This window comes from Plectropomus leopardus, chromosome 13 (assembly GCF_008729295.1).
Source record: "Plectropomus leopardus isolate mb chromosome 13, YSFRI_Pleo_2.0, whole genome shotgun sequence".
Taxonomy (NCBI): Eukaryota; Metazoa; Chordata; class Actinopteri; order Perciformes; family Serranidae; genus Plectropomus; species Plectropomus leopardus.
Genome location: NC_056475.1, coordinates 7,859,601 through 7,878,705, shown reverse-complemented (window position 1 = coordinate 7,878,705; position 19,105 = coordinate 7,859,601). Strand labels below are relative to the sequence as shown.

Genomic DNA, 19,105 nt, shown 5'->3' with positions numbered 1-19,105 from the left:
AAAGTTGTAATATTAATGGATTAGATCTTAACAATATCAAAGTTTAATATCATTATAATTTCAGTTGTTTATATTTCATAGTATTGTATTGTGTATGTATATTCCATATACTGCACACATTATGTACTTTATACTACTATGTATATAGTGCTTGTTATTCATACTGTACATTTTTTAATGTGTACATTGTATATAGCTTTAATAAAATTTTCTTCTTTCGTTTTTTATTTCTTTTACTGAAACAGAACTTTATCTCTCTCACCTCCTAACCTGTTTCTGTGTGAATGTCCCCTGGGTGGGGGATCAATAAAGCTTTATCTTATCTGCCTACATCAACCTCGACCACCTCTTTACAACTCGCGTGCACTCCAAAAATGTATAACTTCCCTCAGCTGGAAAACCTTTGCTACTGAACATCATCAAGGGCAGCAAGTACATTTCCTCTTAAACATATCTGACAAAACGAGTTTGGACTACGTAATGCTAATTTCTCGGACACAGGGTTGCCATGGAGACCTGCTAAACTCCCTCAGGTTCCTGCTAAGAAGAGTACGCGATCAGCCTTTTCTGTGATGTCTAAAAGATGTGCTCCCCCTACCTGCAGACCTTTAACCCCTGCAACACCAACTCACCCGGAAGAACTCTTTGGTGGAGCCAGAGTCCAAAGTGCCGTAGGCGATGTCTGTCTGCTTGGCCAGGTCCTCGGCGCTCTCTATGGGGGAAACCATCCTCTCCACAGTGAGGAAGGCAGCCAGGTTAGCAGTGTAGGACGAGATGATGATGAGAGTGAAGAACCACCACACTCCCCCAACGATTCGACCCGATAATGATCTTGGAGAGGAGGGAGGTGGAAGGAGGAGGGAGAATATTGCGGGGACAGTTTGGAAGGATTAGGATGGAAAAACATAAGAGGAATGAAAGGAGGGGATTGTCAGAAAGTAGAGCCAGAACAATGATTATTGGAGTGGTAAAATAAAGGCAAGGAGGAGAGGAGAAAGAGGGATCAGAAGGGTAAGATAAAAAGACAGAAAATAGCCAGTCAGTGTTGGAAAATACAGTGAAAACAAGACAATTAACCCTTTAATGTACTGCTCAACCGCTTAGAGTGCACTTTGTGTCACTTTATCTTAATGAGTGTCTTTTTTTTTTTTTTAAACTTGCGCTACCAAATGGTTCAGATGATTTACTGTTGTTAAAGGATACATTTAATGTTGTCAGTCAGATATACGGTGAAATGATGTCAAAGTATTTTTTGTTGTTGTCTAAAGCCATACTCAACCGAACAGTTGAGTTGTCCTTTTATAGTGAAAGCAGGGATGCCAAGACTGTAAATTGACACTTTTTATGAAATAAAAAAAGGAAGTTTATTCACTGTTATTCATACCATATATATAATGTTATTCAATTATATATATTTGATTAAATAAATTACATATATATATGATATTTCCCCATTTCTAAGATGTTTCCAAAGTACTATAGTGATAAATATCTGGAATACATGCATGAAAATAATATTAGTACTGGTAATACAACTAAATCCATGGTTAGAAATTAATATATATGTTGGCATACTAACATACCACAAGCATTATAACAGTAAATTAATAGTAATTTTGATTTCTTCTTTCTATTTTCCATTACCAGAACCTGTCATCACAATCCTTTAGTAGTATTTATTTGATTTATTTTAAAACCTGTTAAAAAAATAAACACTGATTTTTGTGGTTATAGCCTTCAGGACATAAAAACTGCAAAGCCTCTTCTTTCCATCACTTTTTCTTAGTGAAGACTTTAAAGAGTTAAAATGAATGAAATATGACTGAAGCACAGTGAAACTAGTCACCACCTTGGGTCCAAAACTACCGCTGTACGACCACAAGGTGGAGCTCTGACAACACAAACCTTCCAGAGCCGTATTCAGCCCTCATTAGTGCCGATTGCCTCATAAAAAAATCCCACATGCTCGTGTTGACCAGCTTTCATAAAGGAAACATTGGCTACCCCTGTCCTTTCTTCCCCACCCCCATATCTTATTGTTTATTGGTGGGATGAAAAGAGCTGCAGGTCCCCCCCGGCCGGCATGGCGACGGCACTGTTCTTTTCTTGTTTGTTCGCTCGGGGGAGACAGATAGCCCGTTGCTCAGGAGCAGCAGAAGGTCGTGAGGAGAATCTTAAACCATAAATGCTGCATTGAGGAGAACAAACAAGATCTCCCCTCGGTGCAAATCAAACAGCAGAGGATACAAAACCCTCAGGCCTCCTTGTCAGATGGAGAGAGAGAGAGAGATGGGCATATGAGCAGGGGAGGAGAGAGGCATCTGCAACAGTCAGTGCTTTCTTGGCTGGTGTTTCCACTTTGTCTTATTGCAATCTGGCCACATTCCACTGTTTCCAATATACACATGAGTTCTCCATGTCTTGTCATGCATGTGCACCACGTACAAAAAGGGAGGTGGCATCCTTTTCTCACAAATAACATGACACAGCCAAATGCTCAAGAGAACCTTGATTACCAGCATTGCTAACGGCACATTTAGGGTGATTTATTTGCCAATAGAGTCTCACACAGACGCGTCACTCTAACCAAAGAATCCGAGAGGAAACCTCTGTTTTCTCGCTCTGTGCCGATGAAAGTGCCTGTAGCGGCTCAGGCGACTTCCAATAGGGAAAGTGCTGCAGTAGAGCATGTCTCCTCCACACACACACACAGGAAGCTTTGCCCATGAAATAGACTTACTTGACGTATTAGCTCTGGATTTGAATACAAATGACTTTCCTCTCTTTCTCTCCCCACACTCTATTTTCCGTCTCCTCTTTGAGAGTATTTCTGTGGCTTTTGAGCACTAAGAATTATAACAGTAAAATAATGAAGGGGTGGAGGGTGTGCATGATATCCTCTCTCTTCTCTCTGCTGCTTTATTTCCTTTTTTCCCACCTGTCAAAATCCCTCCACTCTCTCTATCACAGCGTCTCCATCTTTCTTGCTTTTTTTTTCCGCTATGCACGCAGCAGAGGATTGTGGGAGTGTAATAATGGGACAAGGGGAGGAGGGTCTCTTTGCCATCCCTCCATCCCTCTGCGCTGTGTGCTTGCTGGCTGATACCACTGACTTTGATCCACAGTGACACACTGCTGTGTCTTGATGGGCCTGCAGTAAACAGAGGGGAGGGAGAAGCTTAGCGCTGGGAATTTGGGTAATTTTTAAGCCACGTCAGTGTTTTTCTTTTTTTTCTATTCACCTTGGATTAATGATTTCAATGCACAACGAATTCTACACCATATATGGTACGCTCATGGAGGAGCCGATCATTAGACTTTTATCCATCCATATATACATTAGCTATTCTGGCTTATCTTTGACGGTTGCAAAGGGAATCCCAGTTGACATTAGGTGAGAGCCAAAGTGCGCCCTGGACAGGACAGCAGTCAATCACAGGGCTGACATAAAGGCCGCATCTAATATGTTTTCATTGTAAATGAAAATAATATCCGTACAAAAAAGCGTTTTAGCACCGTTTCAGAAATAATCCGTGTCCATACTAACACGTCTGAAAACACATATCTCATGACCATTCATGAACACTGGGCTTCTGACTGTTCAGCTACAGAAAATACGTCAGAAACGGCAAAAAGTAACACCAGAGATTCAATTGGTTTGGCACACAATGAGGTGGGACTGTTGATGAAAGTACCACATGAGTATAAGACAGCCAAAGAGGCGGGAAACAGATTGGGAGTCATTGCAAAGTGAGTATGACAACGTATAAGAGTGGTACTGGACGGGAACATTACCATCGCCAGAAGAAGCCATGGCGATGGACGAAAAGGACCAAGACAAGAAGGATGAAATCACAAGAAGTTTGTACACCTAGCTATCATGTTTTGGCTTGACAAACGTGACTGAGACCCAATCTGGAAGCAAACATGGTTGCCTCATCGTTTTCAAAAGTCTATGTTTCTGCTCATCCAGACTAAAGGCAACCCTGGAGTTATCAAAAAAAAGTTTGAGTAGAGAAAAATGAGTAAAGCTTTCTCAGTTTAAGGGATTCCAAAAGGACGGAGTAATGTGGACGTTAGGTGTAAATGAAAACGTAGCAATAATGCATTTCAATATGAAAATGTTATCATAGATGTAGACATAGAGACTGACAACCAATCACAACTACGGCCTACTATTTATTTTCTCCCACCTTGCAAAACATGTTTAATATCATTAACTTGGCATAATCATTTGTTAAAAAGCTGTAAGTAATAAGGTGTGTCTTTTTGGTGTGTAAGAAATATTTATTGTATATTATATTGTTTTATACTATACTGCATTATAATAGTAATTTTGCTTTTAAATATATATACAATGTGGCAAAAATATGAAATTCTGTTCCAATTCTCAACACGTTCAAACCCAAAACCCGAGCTGGGTCAAGCTGCCACTATGCATCTTAGGAGGAGGATCTCGTCAGACGGTCACATAGATTCAGAAACTCTCTCCCCTCACACCTTAGATTTAGAAAGAAGTTGTGTCAGGCCATTTCTGTAACTTTACAAAACTAACAATTTGACATTCATGCCAAAATCACGCCATGGCCGGCCAGCTGTGAGGAGATGAAAAAGGAAGTCTGGGTCTAAACTACTCAACTATAGCTCATGTGAACAGCCAAATGTCATCCAGGGGAAACTCTCTGAGAATGTGCAGCATTACTCCAAATTTAAATAATGTGATGTTTCCTCCCTCCTCATGATAGCTGCTTTTAGCGCCACCCTTGAATATGTCATTTGGAAAAAGGACACTTTAATTTCTGGCGTGGTCTAACAACATTTTATACAGTTCTGTCAAATCAAAAGCTGGCCCTTAACCTTTGCGTAAAATAAAAGAGATTTGGGCCAAATTTTGGCTCCACTGTAAGACTGAATATAGACTGAAATAATTAAGAAGGGGGCACAAGATTGTGTAGCAAATGCAGGTGTCACTACAAGGGCTTCATTGTATCTGTTGATATTTTGTTTAAGTGGTGCATGCAATTTTTCCAAACAAATCTACAGCACTCAAATCACCGAAAACTAACTGCTACATGTTGAACCTGAAGCCAACGTCCTCCTACTTTTGACTTCATATGAAGCGGTACGTGTAACTGTCAGAAAAGGAAAAACTTGTCTATCAAAAAAAACTAAAAAAACTAGGATTAAGCAGAAAAGTTTATAAGTACAAGAGATGTTAATGTCAGCACTTTGTTTTCAGCTTTGAGGGTTTATGATGACTGTCAAATCATTTGCATTTCTAGTAATACATGTGCCTATCCAAGTGTGGTCATTGCAAGTGTTTTTGTGCAATACAAAAGCTCTGCTATAAAAACAAGAATCGAAAAATTGTTTCACTGCAGTTGGATGTTGTGAAAAACGTTGGGGAGAACTTGACTGTAATGATGTACGAGCTCAGTTTTCCCATGAGTGGAGGAAACTAGAAAACCAGACGGGGGGAAGTACTAGAAGAAATAAAGTGGAAACAAAACAGAAATTGGCTCCAGTGTTGGGGGAATGGGATTCATCGCAGCAGTCCAGGAAGCCTCGGGGTATAAAGAAGACTAAATGTAGAAAAAAAGAGAAAGAATAATTCAAGCAATTATACAGCAGTTAGTCAGCACTTTTCCCATACCGGTTAACTCACTTAAGTTAAAATAATTTGTGTTTATTAAATAGGAGATAGAGAGATCTAAAGAGGCTGGCATGGTCTGCATGTTGGCTGGGTGGCATTTCTGCACCCATCTGCAACAATTTATGTTATTAATCTCAATGTGTAAATGAAGAAAAACAGAGAGCTGGAAAGTTATTATATATAATGAGTCTCAGCCACACTGAAATCTCATATAATCATGTAGTTTATCAAGTTAATTTATTAATCTTCAACACAAAGCGAGGACCTTTTCGCAACTAATTGCGTGGCCATGTGTTGCTCAGTGCCACAGAACTTTACCTCAAATGTTATAAATATTACAGATTCCAGATATACCAAACATGACAGGGAAAGTGTGTTAAAGTAACTGTGTAACCATAAAAGAGATGCCTTTGGTTTTAAATATTGTGCATAGTGTAAGCATTTAAAAAACTTTGGAACGAGCAAATATTCTCTACAAATACTGTTTTATATTGGGGTGCTATCACGCAGTGTGGAATAATGTTTATTTTCTCAATCTGAAGCTGCTAAAAGAGACATTTAAAGCTGCAGTAAGCAGTTTTAATTCGACATCACAGGGCAAAAATCCCATTTTAAACTTTGAGTATATTGTAATTCAAAGAGACTGTGAGAAAACTAGATTTCTGCACCTCCTCTCTTCGCTGTGTTTTCAGGCTTTAGAAAGTCTGGGCAGTGTCGAGAGACTTTCCCCAATCACAGGTCATTTCAGAGAGATTGCGTCCCTATTGGCTGTTCTGCAGATGCAGATGTGTGTGCACATTTCTTTGGTGAAAGCTTGATTCAATGGTGGAAAATCCTGCAGGGAAAGTTGGTATTCCATCATTGGTAACAACTGCCGCCACTGCAAAGCAACTCAAAAAAAGAAGACGGACTTATCAAAAACAGTCTGACAATAAACAAAACACCTCTAAATATTGTATTATATTGTATAAGTGTTTCAGAGATGGAGAGAAAAGGCCCTTGCACACTGAGTCCATTTTTTTTGTCAGATATTGTTTCATGCCTAAACGTAAAACAACCTCATGTTGTGTTGATCACATTCGCACACCGACGCTGAAATTCATTAAAGTCTTTGGAGAAGGTTTGATTTTATGCGTTTTTCACATCTGTCAAAAGCTTTTAGAGAGTTGTTTGACCAAGAAACAGTGAAAAAAATGTGGCAGCAGGACAAATCCGCAACAAGAGAGGAGCGGAGTGCACAGAATCATTTCATAACTGAGATGGCTCCATTTATATATAATATTCGGGTGTATGATGATGACGAGGATAAGGATGTGGACTGCACAGGGAGAGAGAGAAACTGAAAGTGTGTAGACAGAGAGAGGACAGCTCAGCCCCTTCAGCTGCGGTGCTAAAGGCAAAACTCAGTGAGAGTGATGCCAGCCAGGGAGGTAACTCCAGCAGAGAGAGCGAGGGGCATTTAACATTTTGTCTCATATTGCCGTTTTTTGCAAGAGACAGAACAATAAAATGCATTGCACTCAGTGTGCAAAGTTTCTGTGCAAAACATTGGGTTTTTTTTTTTTTTCGGATGACGGATTAAAATAATGCATCCTGAAAACATGGATGAAATAAAGGCCTAAAATGTTGCTCAAAGTTCAGCTTTCTACTAACCTGAGAGAAAGGCTCATGGCTATGGCATTAGGTTCACAGTTATGTAACTAACATTAGCTAGAGCCTCAAATAACGCTGCTGCAGAGCGCCTTACCAGGAGGAGAGCGGGCAGCAACTCCAGAGACGACCTCCAGTAAGCAAGATGGACAACATAACAGTTCCCCCAGAGCGTAACATTTCGATCTCCCCCTGGTGTCTGTCTGCAGTGTAGGTCATAAAGCCCGCCCCTCCATGTTAGTGAAAGCTTAAAACTTAAAACTCAAAGTACACTCAAAGAATAAATTTTTACCAAAGATGGTTTCTGTTACTGAAGGTAGTTCTCATCACCCTGATGTTTGTTCAAGTGATAGTTTTGACAATAAGTTTGGTTTTAATGAGTTATTCATGATTTTCCACCATGACTGATAGCTGTGACAGATAACCCATGCAATCCCCACCACGGATATCGCTACTGCGCAGACTGCAGCTGTCAATGACGTCACCAGCACGGGACGGCAGCAGCCGTATCTGGGATATTTTAGCTTTATTTAAGCCTAGTTTGGGTAAATTGGGATGCATTATCCATCTTTATATAGTCTACAGGCCACAGCAACCCAAATCCAGCCACTGCAAACCCCAGCCACGGGAAACCTCCCCGCCGAATCAGCAGACTTTCTGTTGCTGCTGCTACAGAGGTCAGATCTGGTGCGTTTGCTGCGACACCCTGCACTCCTGGCTCACTTCAAGCTGCTAAAGGTCCGTCTGTGGAGCTGCTGCCCACTCTTTTCCCGGGGACGCAGTTCACAGCGACCGAGAGCGAAGTGGAAGGACCGTGGTGTGGCTGGCCAGCTAATTCTTGTCTTATTTGTGGACTGATAAACGGAGAGACAGAGGGAGAGCGGGATAAAGAGGGGCTAGTGTGCAATCCTACAGTGAAATAAGATTGGGAAACACTGGGTTACTGTTGTATGAAATGCGTGCATATGCCCATGGTCGTCTGATAAGACAGGCTTAGGACACTGAGCAGAGAGCTGCAGGAGGAGAGTGTACTTTCCAGTTCTGCTGTTTTTTTTCTCCTTTTCCCGATTTCTGCTTTCCCCAGCTTTACAAGTAAAAATAATGCTGAGCCGGTTAAATGAAAATTCAAAGAAAAAGAAGAAACACTGCAGCAAAGTAAATCTCATCTCGGGAATAAATACAATATGGTTCACGCAAGTATCAATGACCAGCCTGAGATAAAGAAAACTTTAATGTTCCCTCTTTTATATCCTTTTGATGTGAAAATGAAAAACGGAAATAAAAAGCTGCTGCCAGAGATGATTTGCTGCAGAGTGTGTGTGTAGATTTTCTACAGGATTTATAAGTATTTGTGGGACAGCGAAAAAAACACAGCAACATGAAGTGGAGGAGGTGATGGAGTGAAAGACGTGCGGAGAGACAGGAGAACGCTGACCTTGAGTGGAGCCTAAATAAATGAAGAGGTGTTCGTCTGCTCCCAGGGTGATACCTGGGGCGAGACCACACCATTTCACTTATTCATAGCAGACAAACTGTCACTCCAGATCCTGCTCACGGCTTCTACTTCCATTTTCTGTCCACAGCCTCCCGCCCAGCCTCAGCTGCAGCCCTGATATAACATTTACAACCTGTGTAGAACCCTAAATGATCAAATAACAACCAGCATAAACAGATAAAGGCACTGTCGACAATAAAGGCTGCAAATTAAAGACATGCAGGTGGATTTACCTGTACTCCCACCCACAAGGTAAATTCAGTATAATAAACATTTCCACTGCACTAATAACACCAGTACAACAACTCCCAGGTACTACTACTCCAGGTAATACTGATGCTTTTTTTCTTCACGTTATTCCCTATTACCATTTCTTTTTAGGGCTGCTGAGCTACAGGCAGCAAAACTCAACTCTCCCTTTAGATATTTCACATTAAAAGCCTAGCTAAAATGGGGGGATTATGTCCTTTGAGCTATGGGCATTTTCAATACAAAATAAGATATGTTAAGTTGAGATAAACCTTTAATGATCCCCAGTGGAGAAATTTGGTTTTTGAAGCATCACAAAGATATAGCATAGAAATAGCACAGATAAACAGGCCTTAAGAAATGAAGAATGAAATGAATAATGAGCGGTACATTTAAAAAAATGAGAGTAGAAGAAGTATAGTTAAGAGTCAGAGGTATGATAAAATACTGTATAGTTCAGAGTTGTAATGTAAATGTAATATAGAATATGATGCAAAAAAAATAGTAATATGTTAACATATCACAATATGGTTGTTAATAATAATTATAAGACTAATAATAACCATAATAATGACTTTAAAATATAGGAAGTGTTAGTTGTGTTGTGTGTTCATTGACAGTTCCTAAGAAAAAAAGTATTCTTTCAAAAGATAAACTCAGAGCAGCAAAGTGGTAAGTATGACGTGTTTATGTATGACTATTGTTGTTAAAATAAGGGCTGTGGAAATGTTCAGGACCCTGAATTTAGAAGGATAAGAAGAAAACATTTTGGTTGTTCATAATTTGCATCAACAGTAAATTAAAAATATTTTTTGTTTTCTTTAAAATGAAGAATAAAGGCTCTTTAATAATAGCCTGTTCCAATAAAATGGTTTCTGCAGTATATGCTGGCTCAAATGGCAGCGACGGCAGCTGAGAAGGCCAAAGTGCTGCTGATATACCATCAAAGCCAACTTGGGCTCTTTCAGCTCTCTGCAGGACCCACTGCTCCGAGTGCATCATCCCCAAAACAGATCAAATCTGCAGGGATTTTCTCAAACACCTGAGATATCATCTCTCCATTAGCTCCATGATGCCTGTCGACCTTGAAGAACCTTTTTTTCTGGTTTTATCATAAGTGGATCTGTAGTTTTGTATTCACATTTTCAAACATGTTCACTTTTAATTTGTCCAGTCTGCAAATTTGTGCCGCTCTTACCCTGACACTCTTACCTGAACGTTAACCAATTTCACTCCTCGTCTAAACATGGCCATCCTAACGTATGAAGGCAACAACCACAAGCCATTCAGAAGCAGAGCAGGGCGGGTGATGCCTTTTCTGGCCTGGAAAATGCAAACCTGTGTGCCGCCCACTAATTTCCTACAGATTAATCAAAGCAACTTTACGGATGTTCAGATGTATAGCTGAAAAACCCATCATGGTCAGCCATCCCTGCTTATTTGCAGCACCTAATGACTTATATCATCCCTGTGGTCGTTACTATTTTTATCTTCTATTTTGGGGTATTTTTTCCATTTTATCACAAAAAGATCTAATTGTTTAATTTTATTTACCCTAAATCTTTAACTATTGAATCCTGGTTCAAACCATATATCATATATCATATATCATGTTTGTTTTTCTGTTTGTGTATCATGGCATTCTTAGCCGGTCTTTTAATTGTCTTGGTTTAATGGTTTCTTATATTGTGCATATATTAACATACTTTTATAATTTTTATTATTTTAATTAATATTTAATATATTAACATACATGAATTATCATACTTTTTAGTCCTTCCTTGTGATAACATTAGTTTATTTTTTCTCTTTTATATTTTTGTTTTGGGGTTGGAGTTTCTAATCTCAAGAGGTTTTTCTGGTTAAATAAAGGTTAAATAAATAAATAAATAAATAAATACATAAATAAATACATAAAATAGAGGGGGCTATAACTACATATCATTGTGCAAAACTGCTTTATATAATGACAATAATAAACCTCTGTAGACACCAGGAGGAGGCGGCTGTATGACAATACTTTACAACACAGTTGTAAAAATATCAAATGTCTTCATAGGAGAAGTTGCTGTTATTGCCAATTGTTGCATGTAGAGAGCACTTAATTGTCCTTGTAGCTGCACAAAGACTCAAAGGCATGCACTCTTTGTATTAAGAGATCATAAGAAAAAATTGTTGAACCAAGGCCAAACAAATAACAATTTCAGTGGCAACTGGGAATGTTTCTTTTTGATGAAAGATACTCAATTAGCCACTGCAACAAAATCAAAGCAGGAAACAGTAAATTGGCTTCTGACTTTGAAGCTATGGATCACCACTGTACATACGGAGCCTAAAGCAATGTCTGTAATTTGCAAGAATAGTGCGACAAATTAACCGAGTGTGATGGAGGACGAGCACTGCTGACATACGCAATAAGTGATGCAGCAGAACGGCCGCGTGTCGGCTGGATAACAAAGCTAATTGGCATTGAAATAATAGAATAATGGGGAATCTTGCAGATAGACCACTTGAAAGTCATTTGTCCTTCTCGAAACGTAGCTTTTGTTGGCCTAAAATTCACAACTCAAATTAAATGTTCAGCTTCATCTGCAGCCATCAGGAAATTTGCCATCAGCATGCCAGCGCTCGGAGCTAATCAGGACTAATCAAGCCAATCACCGCATCCTCATTAGCTCGCCCAGAGACGAGGCGACTATGACTCAGCAGCAGAGACAAAGATGATCCATCTGAAGACTGAAGTGACTGAAAACACCTGGAATGACCGATGACACCTGCATGTTAGCAGCTGCCTTCATTTTCATGTTATATTTCCGACACAGTGACACGACATCCTGCAGTCTCAGGAGAATCCTCCAGAATAAACTCGAGTTCTATTCATCTGGGATTTGTAGTCAATTAAAAAGACTATCGTGTCGCCATTTCATTTAAGCTCCCCTCTTCTCCTGTTACCACGGAGACATTACCATTGGAGACCAGGATATTAATCACTGAATTAATTATTACGGGCTGCCTTGAGGGAGCAGAAGGGGGTATTAACCATTATTAAGAGAGAGGAAGAGAGGAGGAGGGGAAGATGTTCAGTGGTATTTCAACCTTTACCTTTCCTGTTGTGTTATGAAATGGGTAAATAAATAAATTAAACATCTCGTTTAGATGCTTTTGCTGATGTTTAGCAGATAATCCAGCTCTGTGGGCTTCTTTTGCCCAGTGGCAAGTTTTTTTCTACCCCTATGACTTTGTTGGCTGATTGCTAATAAACTGTGGCAGTATTTTAATTTATTTTGTTGTCATAAAATACCACAAAACGACAACTTTCCTCAAATGACAAGCCAATGGCTAATCTGGTTCTAGAACTGGTGGAGCGGGAAGAAAAACGTGGTGCACAGAAATTCTACTTAATTAACAAATCAATTTGTCAAGGAGAAAAAAAAGTGCACATAGATTAACTAAAATGACCAGCTGGTAACATTGTGTGTCCACCAAAGTCTTTTCTGCCTCAGAGAGCAGCGCTGCAATTGGACTCAGGAGGAGTGCACATTTGCACTATGCTACAAACGCCAGCGGCATGATGAGGCGCAGAGTGCTGCCCTTTTGGTGTTTTTTTTTTTTTGTTTTGTTTTTTTAGTTTTGGTGGCCACATAACTTTTGAAAGTAGCACCAGTAACTGTCTGTACAATGAGAATTTGGCTGGACATGAAGTTATCAACCAACCAATTAACCAAATGACCAGAAGGGCTCGGCCCTGTGGGAGTCACAGCTGTACAGATGAGTCTATTCCAAATAACTTCTGACAAGACAAGACAATGTCCACTTTAACAGAATTTGTTAAAATCTTGTCTTTACTCACTGCTGATGATTTTGTGGATGAAACTTGCTCATAAATTGAGCGGATCAGGTAGCTTTATTTAGCAATATCAGTGGAGTTGAGTATGATAATGATCAAACCTCACAGAATGGCACCTGCTCATGAACAGGTGCCATTCATCAGGTTAGAATAAGCAATTAACAACAAGTTTGTGCTGTTAAAAGTAAACCTGAATTATTACCTTACAGCTGTATGCCTCCACCAACCATACAAGTTTCAGATTCATACATAGCCATGACAGAAGACAAAGCTTTAGATATGAATGCTGCTGCAAAGAAGCTACAAATTTTAAAACACGGACAAACAACAATGATGTCTAAATAATTCATCGATGAAGTCAAGTAGTTGTTGCCAAATTTGAGGAAATTCCTCCTGAGATATCACATTCACCATAATGAGACAGACACAAGGTCACTATGACCTTTGACCACCAAAATCTAATCACTTCATTTTTTGTCCAAGTGGACATGTTTGCCAAAAATTAGAAAATACCCTTAATGCACTCTTGTAATATTGCGTTCAGGAGAAAGGGCAGATGGACCGACAACCCTGAAAACATTGTGCCAGCGACTGAGTTAAAACACTGGATTAGCAAACAAGATTGCATAAAACATAAAAATGTTCATTCGAGCATTACTTCAATCCCCGTGCATACCACACATGTTGCATTACAAGGAGCTAAGATATGGTTTATGAAAACTGACATAATGTGGCCACCACTCCCACTTATGTCACCAAAACTACCAAAAACATAAATCTACTCGACCAAAACCTGGTCCATAAACTGTTTCATGCAAAATTTACTGGAAACTATGTGCACACCTCATGAAGCTCTTGTGTGGTGGATGTAACCTCCCAAAACTTTCACAGACTGTGTTGCCTGCAGACTGAGTTTCCACCGCCCAGCACAGCTCGCAACTGCAACACATGAGCGAGCCTCCGCGGCCCTTCGCCCTCAAATTCGTCCCATTCCCCTCTGCCCTTGTCACTCCCTCCACGCCATCTAAGCTCCCCTGTGTGAGGGGATTTGCATGTTGCCCTGTCAGGCTAAACTGGAGTGGAAGCGCTCCTGAGCTCTGGGGCTCTGTGCTGATGGATTGGGAGAGGCCCATGGGATTAGCAGTGACAGGGGGAATGCAGCGGGGAACACAGCCAGAGACAGAGAGGTTTGAAATGTAGACTTTTCATTCTGATGGCGACATTGTTGCGCAGCTTTAGAGTCCTTATCTGTGGTACACAGGCGGAGATGTGGCGGGCAGGGGTGGTTATGGCGGTGGGTGGGGGTGGTCTGCACACATGTGAACAAAGCAAATGCACTCCTTAAATAAGTGCGCTTAATCACAGTCACAGGCCCACTATAGTCGCCTCTAAAGGTGACTTACGTGAGGGCCGGGCTATAATGTACCTCAGGATCCTCCGTCGTGTGTGTTTCTCCTCGGTTGTGGGGGAGGCTGAAAGATACAGGCTGGTTTGGTCCTCATTTCATCTCCTAAAATCTTACCAACTCTATTACAGTACAAGATCAATAAGAGCTTAAAGCAGATAAGAGAAATTAAAGACTTAAAATAACTATAGGAGCCATCTTAGCAGTTGCTTAAAATAACCCAAACAATCCATTAGCTGGAACTTTAAGCTTGACAAAGCCAGCTAAGAAAAGCTGTACAGAAAATGAGAAACCATCAAGAATTACAGGCTTTACCACTCTATAGGTTTGACCATGACAGCAGAGAGGATACCAGTGCGTGATGACGGACAGGAAGCCTGATCTTTGATTTAAAAACAAAGACGACCAGCCCTTAAAAGCTGGGGAGAGACAAAGCAAGACAGTTAAGAACAAGCCCCAATTTCTCCACCCTTCCACCAAAGTACACCATGCTCACTAGACACCAGTATGCTGGTCTGAAGCCCAAGGGATGCCGGCTTTGAGTCTCGTAATTTGGACAAAAGGGGAGAGAAGTCGCAGACACGGTGAAAGACGGCACCTTGACGGTGTGTTTCCCAATGAATCACACAGGTTTCATATTGTGAAGCAGACAGCGGGTCTACAGGAACCATGGTCGCTAATGTAACCGGAGCTCAGGTACACAAGACAAGTGTGGAGCCACAACTGCCGAAGCTGACAGACACAGAGAGAACCTAATTCCCTTACAAGCAGACAACAGTGTAGTTTATGCAGGTCAGACAATGAAGAACAGTATGGATGGAGAAGAGAGAGAGAGACAAGAAATCAATACTAACAGAGGCACACATACTCTCTCTCTTCCTCTCAAACAAAAAGTGTGATGCCACTGTGCACGTACGCGTACACACACACAACATGAGCAGCAGACACATGAGATAGTACCTAACAACATAACAGACTGTAGTAGAAACTGTCTATATTCACCTATATGTTATGACTAAATAATATAAGTATGCCACAATTGGTAGGATGATGTACTTTGTAGCAGATGAAAACCTCATATTTCCAAAATGTCAATATATGAGAAACTAATAAACCACTTTTAGGTAGTTCAGCTTTCTTTTCAAGAGTGAGATGGAAAGACTGATTTCAATCTCATGTCTGTGGGTTAAGTTAGGAAACAGGATGTGTTGATCTTAGCTTAGTTTAGCATCAAGACCAGATACTGGGGGAAACAGCTCGCCTGTCTCAAGTTCAAATAAATGCACGTCAACTTTTTTTATTGACCAATAGACCTACTTTGGTTTAATAGTCAGAAAACAAACATTCCCATCAGCCTCAGCTTTATTTCGAGATTAGTGCTAACAAGCAAATGACATGCTAAACTAGCACAATGATATTTGGTTCAAGGCACCTCCGTCACTTAGCAGATTGATGGATGAGAGGAGCAGCTGCTGCAGAGGTGAGTGAAATTAAATTTTAAGACCTGACTCAATTAATGGAGGCGTTTCACTGCGTCTGGCATTCTGCTGCTCCGTCTGTGACCAGAGTATGCTTTGCGCTCCAAGAATGAATAACTGAAATGTATATATGACATATATAATCCGACAACCCTCCTAATAAACGCTCCAGCTACAAAAATAAAAAATCGATGCATGGCGAAGAATGTTTTTATCTTGGCGGGCTGTCATAAATAAGGGAATGTGCTGAAAACCCTGTAATTTGTTTGTAACTGGACCGAGACCACCTCTTAGAAAAGATCTCGGGCCTTATAAGTATTTCTTGGTGAACAACAGCTGGGGCGCAGTAACTGCGTGGAGCATCCTGAAGTAGCCTATGTGGTGGACAGAAACTGTTTGCCAAGACGAAGCCGAGTTACGTAACTCCTTTCTGTTTGTGTACTGAAACAAACAAGACACATTAGTGAGCTTTAGAGGTGTTGGTTGGTATTGATGTGAACTTTTTACAAAGCCAGGCAAGTTGTTTAGACCCGTTTTTAGTCTTTATACTAAGCACACATCAGATTGATGGTGACCTTTCCGTCTCACTCTGAAAAACCAGGCAAACAAGCATTCATACTATACTATAACATATTTCAAAAATTTAACCACAAAGCTTTTTTTGGTCGTCTTTAGGGTTGGCCAACACAGAATTACAGAATTACAAATCTTAAATTAAGTCAACACTGAAGGTAGTTTGACAGCGACTAAATCATGAGGTTTTCACAGCATTAACGTCCTATACTTACGACACAAACAAAATAATAAACTATTTAGAGGTCATGGTTGAAATGTATTAAATACAAATGCAGGGTGGACTGTTGTTGTGTGCCAACAAAAATCCACTTTAGAGTCAGAAAAAGAAATCAAAATGTGCAGTATTTTCTTTTAGTTATTTCTGTGGTTTATGATTGAGGCTGCAGCTTGAATATGAACATCAGTTTGGACTCAAGCTGAGGACACAATACACAGCTGTTAGAGTGGGAAAATATTAAAAAATTACACTCACAATAACAACAGATTATTTTCCATCTCCAGTTGCACGGATAGTCTGAATTTAAAAACTTCTGACAACCATTTTTTTGTGTGTAAGTGACAATTAAACATGACTAACAATGTCAAGACTGAACAACATACTGATTCAGTTGGGTTTTTTTCCTTTTCGCTGTCACAGGCGGCTTGTCACCGCAGGGTGTCAAGACTTGTCCAGTTTGTGTCAATCAAACATGCTTGCAATAATGATGAAGGTCTTAACTGGATTGGCAGGCGAGGGATTTGAGACTAACATAGACGCAATCCAAACAGACGTGATGGCACAATAGTGATTATATTTGGTCTAAAAGTCATGTAATGCGTCTCCAGCCTGAGGACGAATAAAGCAAACATCCACGTAACTGTTGTGCTTTTTTTTAGGTGAACTTTTTTGACAGTGTGATAAAAGCAGGTCTTACCTGGGGGAGATGTCACAGCCCTGCTGCATGAAGGCGCCCAGGGAGAACCAGAGGGAGTTAAAGATACCAAACTCATTGGGGGGCTGGTCGCTTGGCGGACCGTCGGTGCCCTCTTCGGGCTCCTCGGTGTGCCATTCGTACGGGCTGAAGCGGCTGACCAGGAAGAGCACCACGCTCACGCCGATATAGGCGAACACGATGCACATCCAGATCTCGTAGGCCAACGGGTCCAGGAAGGAGAACACCCCTGGTTTGGATTTTTGGGGCTTCTTGATCATGATGGAAATGCCCAGCGACATGAAGGGCTTGGAGAAGTCGATCACCTCCTCCCGGACCAACGTGATAGTCAAAGGGGCCACAGCGATCTCCGCTTTCTGTCGGGGGAGATTTAGATGAAAAGGAATTTGATCAGCCATGTGAATGAGAGCAACTCTAAATCCAAATGATGACAGATAAACAAATGCAAATGATGGATCATCTTTCTGAGCTGGGCTGTGAAACAATCACACATCACTTAGTCACAGATATGACATGCCGAGGGCCAACAGCCAGCCAGACATCAGAAAACAAAACAACAACAATTACCCCTTTTCTTCTCTCCGCAGCTCGTGTTGTTTTATCTGAATTTCTCCCTTGACTGAACAAATCTCAAAGCGATCAAGTTTAGACGGCGGCTGAATGCGTCTCGCAGTGATCAAGTTAAAACAGAGAGAGAAAGAAATGAAATTGAAAAAGAAATTCTGAAACCCCGCTCTAATGCTGAGAGGCTTAGCCGAAACTCTGTGAGAATCAGCAGGGAGGATAAAATAATGTGTCGGAGAAATATGCTTACAGCACAGGAAGGCAAAAAATGGGATACAGCCACCTCTGAGGTCTGCAGCTGTGGAAAAGTGCACACTGGCGTGCTGAGAATCCACAAACCAGATTACAGCTGGTGACTTAGCAACACTTGTGACCTTGTACGCCTGGCTTTGGGGAGCATGGGGGTTTAATATCAGCAAGAATTTAAAGTTTCATTACTACCATCTGACACTTAGTGAGGTAGGAAAAGGAGAAAATGGGGACGCGGGAACAGAAAATGAAAGAGACTTAAGTTCTTTCATCCTCAGCGAAATGCACTAAGATGACAGCCTCGGGGCATTTAGTGCGTGCTAAAATACATGGCAGGTTAAAGAAGACAGGGCTTTTGTGGTGGTGTGTTTTTTGTTGGGTTTTTTTCCCAGGGAGAGCCAGGAAGAAATGAATGGTCTCCAAGCAAAGACGGGAAAGTGCTGACAGCTTCCATGTCCTCAGACGTTCCCATGAACGCTGTAGAAAAAGCTGCCAGCTTTCCCCATGCCCCCAGTGGCACACTTTCGTGCAACACTGTCTATACACACTGGTGCACAACATGTATTTTCAAACACAAACACACACACACACACACACACACACTGGTATTACTAGAATTGTGAGGGCCCACTGGTTGGTCTTATGTTCTTATTTTAAACTTCAGCCTTCACATTTTTAAAGTTTATCCTGCATTTAACAATTACTACAAAAACTGTTACAGACAGGTTCTTTGGATCAAAACCAAGACTAGAATACAAGTACATTTACTCAAGTATTGCAGTTGAGGACAGTTTAGGGTAGTTGTGGTTCCATTTTATGGTACTGCATACTTCTACTCCACTACAATTTGGTGGCAAATATTGTACTTTCTACTACACTCATCTTAAAGTTTTAGTTACTTAGCAGATTTAATTGATTGGGATGTTAACCCATTAAATGCCTATTATCTATAGTTATAAGCCTCACAGACATGGGTGATTAGGGACCTGTTGCACTTACTAGTAGGT

The 19,105-nt window shown here is 40.7% G+C and overlaps 1 protein-coding gene across 1 annotated transcript in view; it reads right to left on the bottom strand.

The window, feature by feature from the left end:
* The window catches only part of LOC121952359 (glutamate receptor 4), a 143,515-nt gene that overhangs the window by 12,417 nt on the left and 111,993 nt on the right, over positions 1-19,105 (bottom strand). Inside the window, exons 11-12 of the mRNA XM_042498982.1 lie at positions 17,268-17,641; positions 633-831 (exon numbers count right to left, since the gene is read on the bottom strand). Of these exons, the coding sequence (XP_042354916.1) occupies positions 633-831; positions 17,268-17,641 (573 nt within the window). The remainder of the gene's footprint in view (positions 1-632; positions 832-17,267; positions 17,642-19,105) is intronic.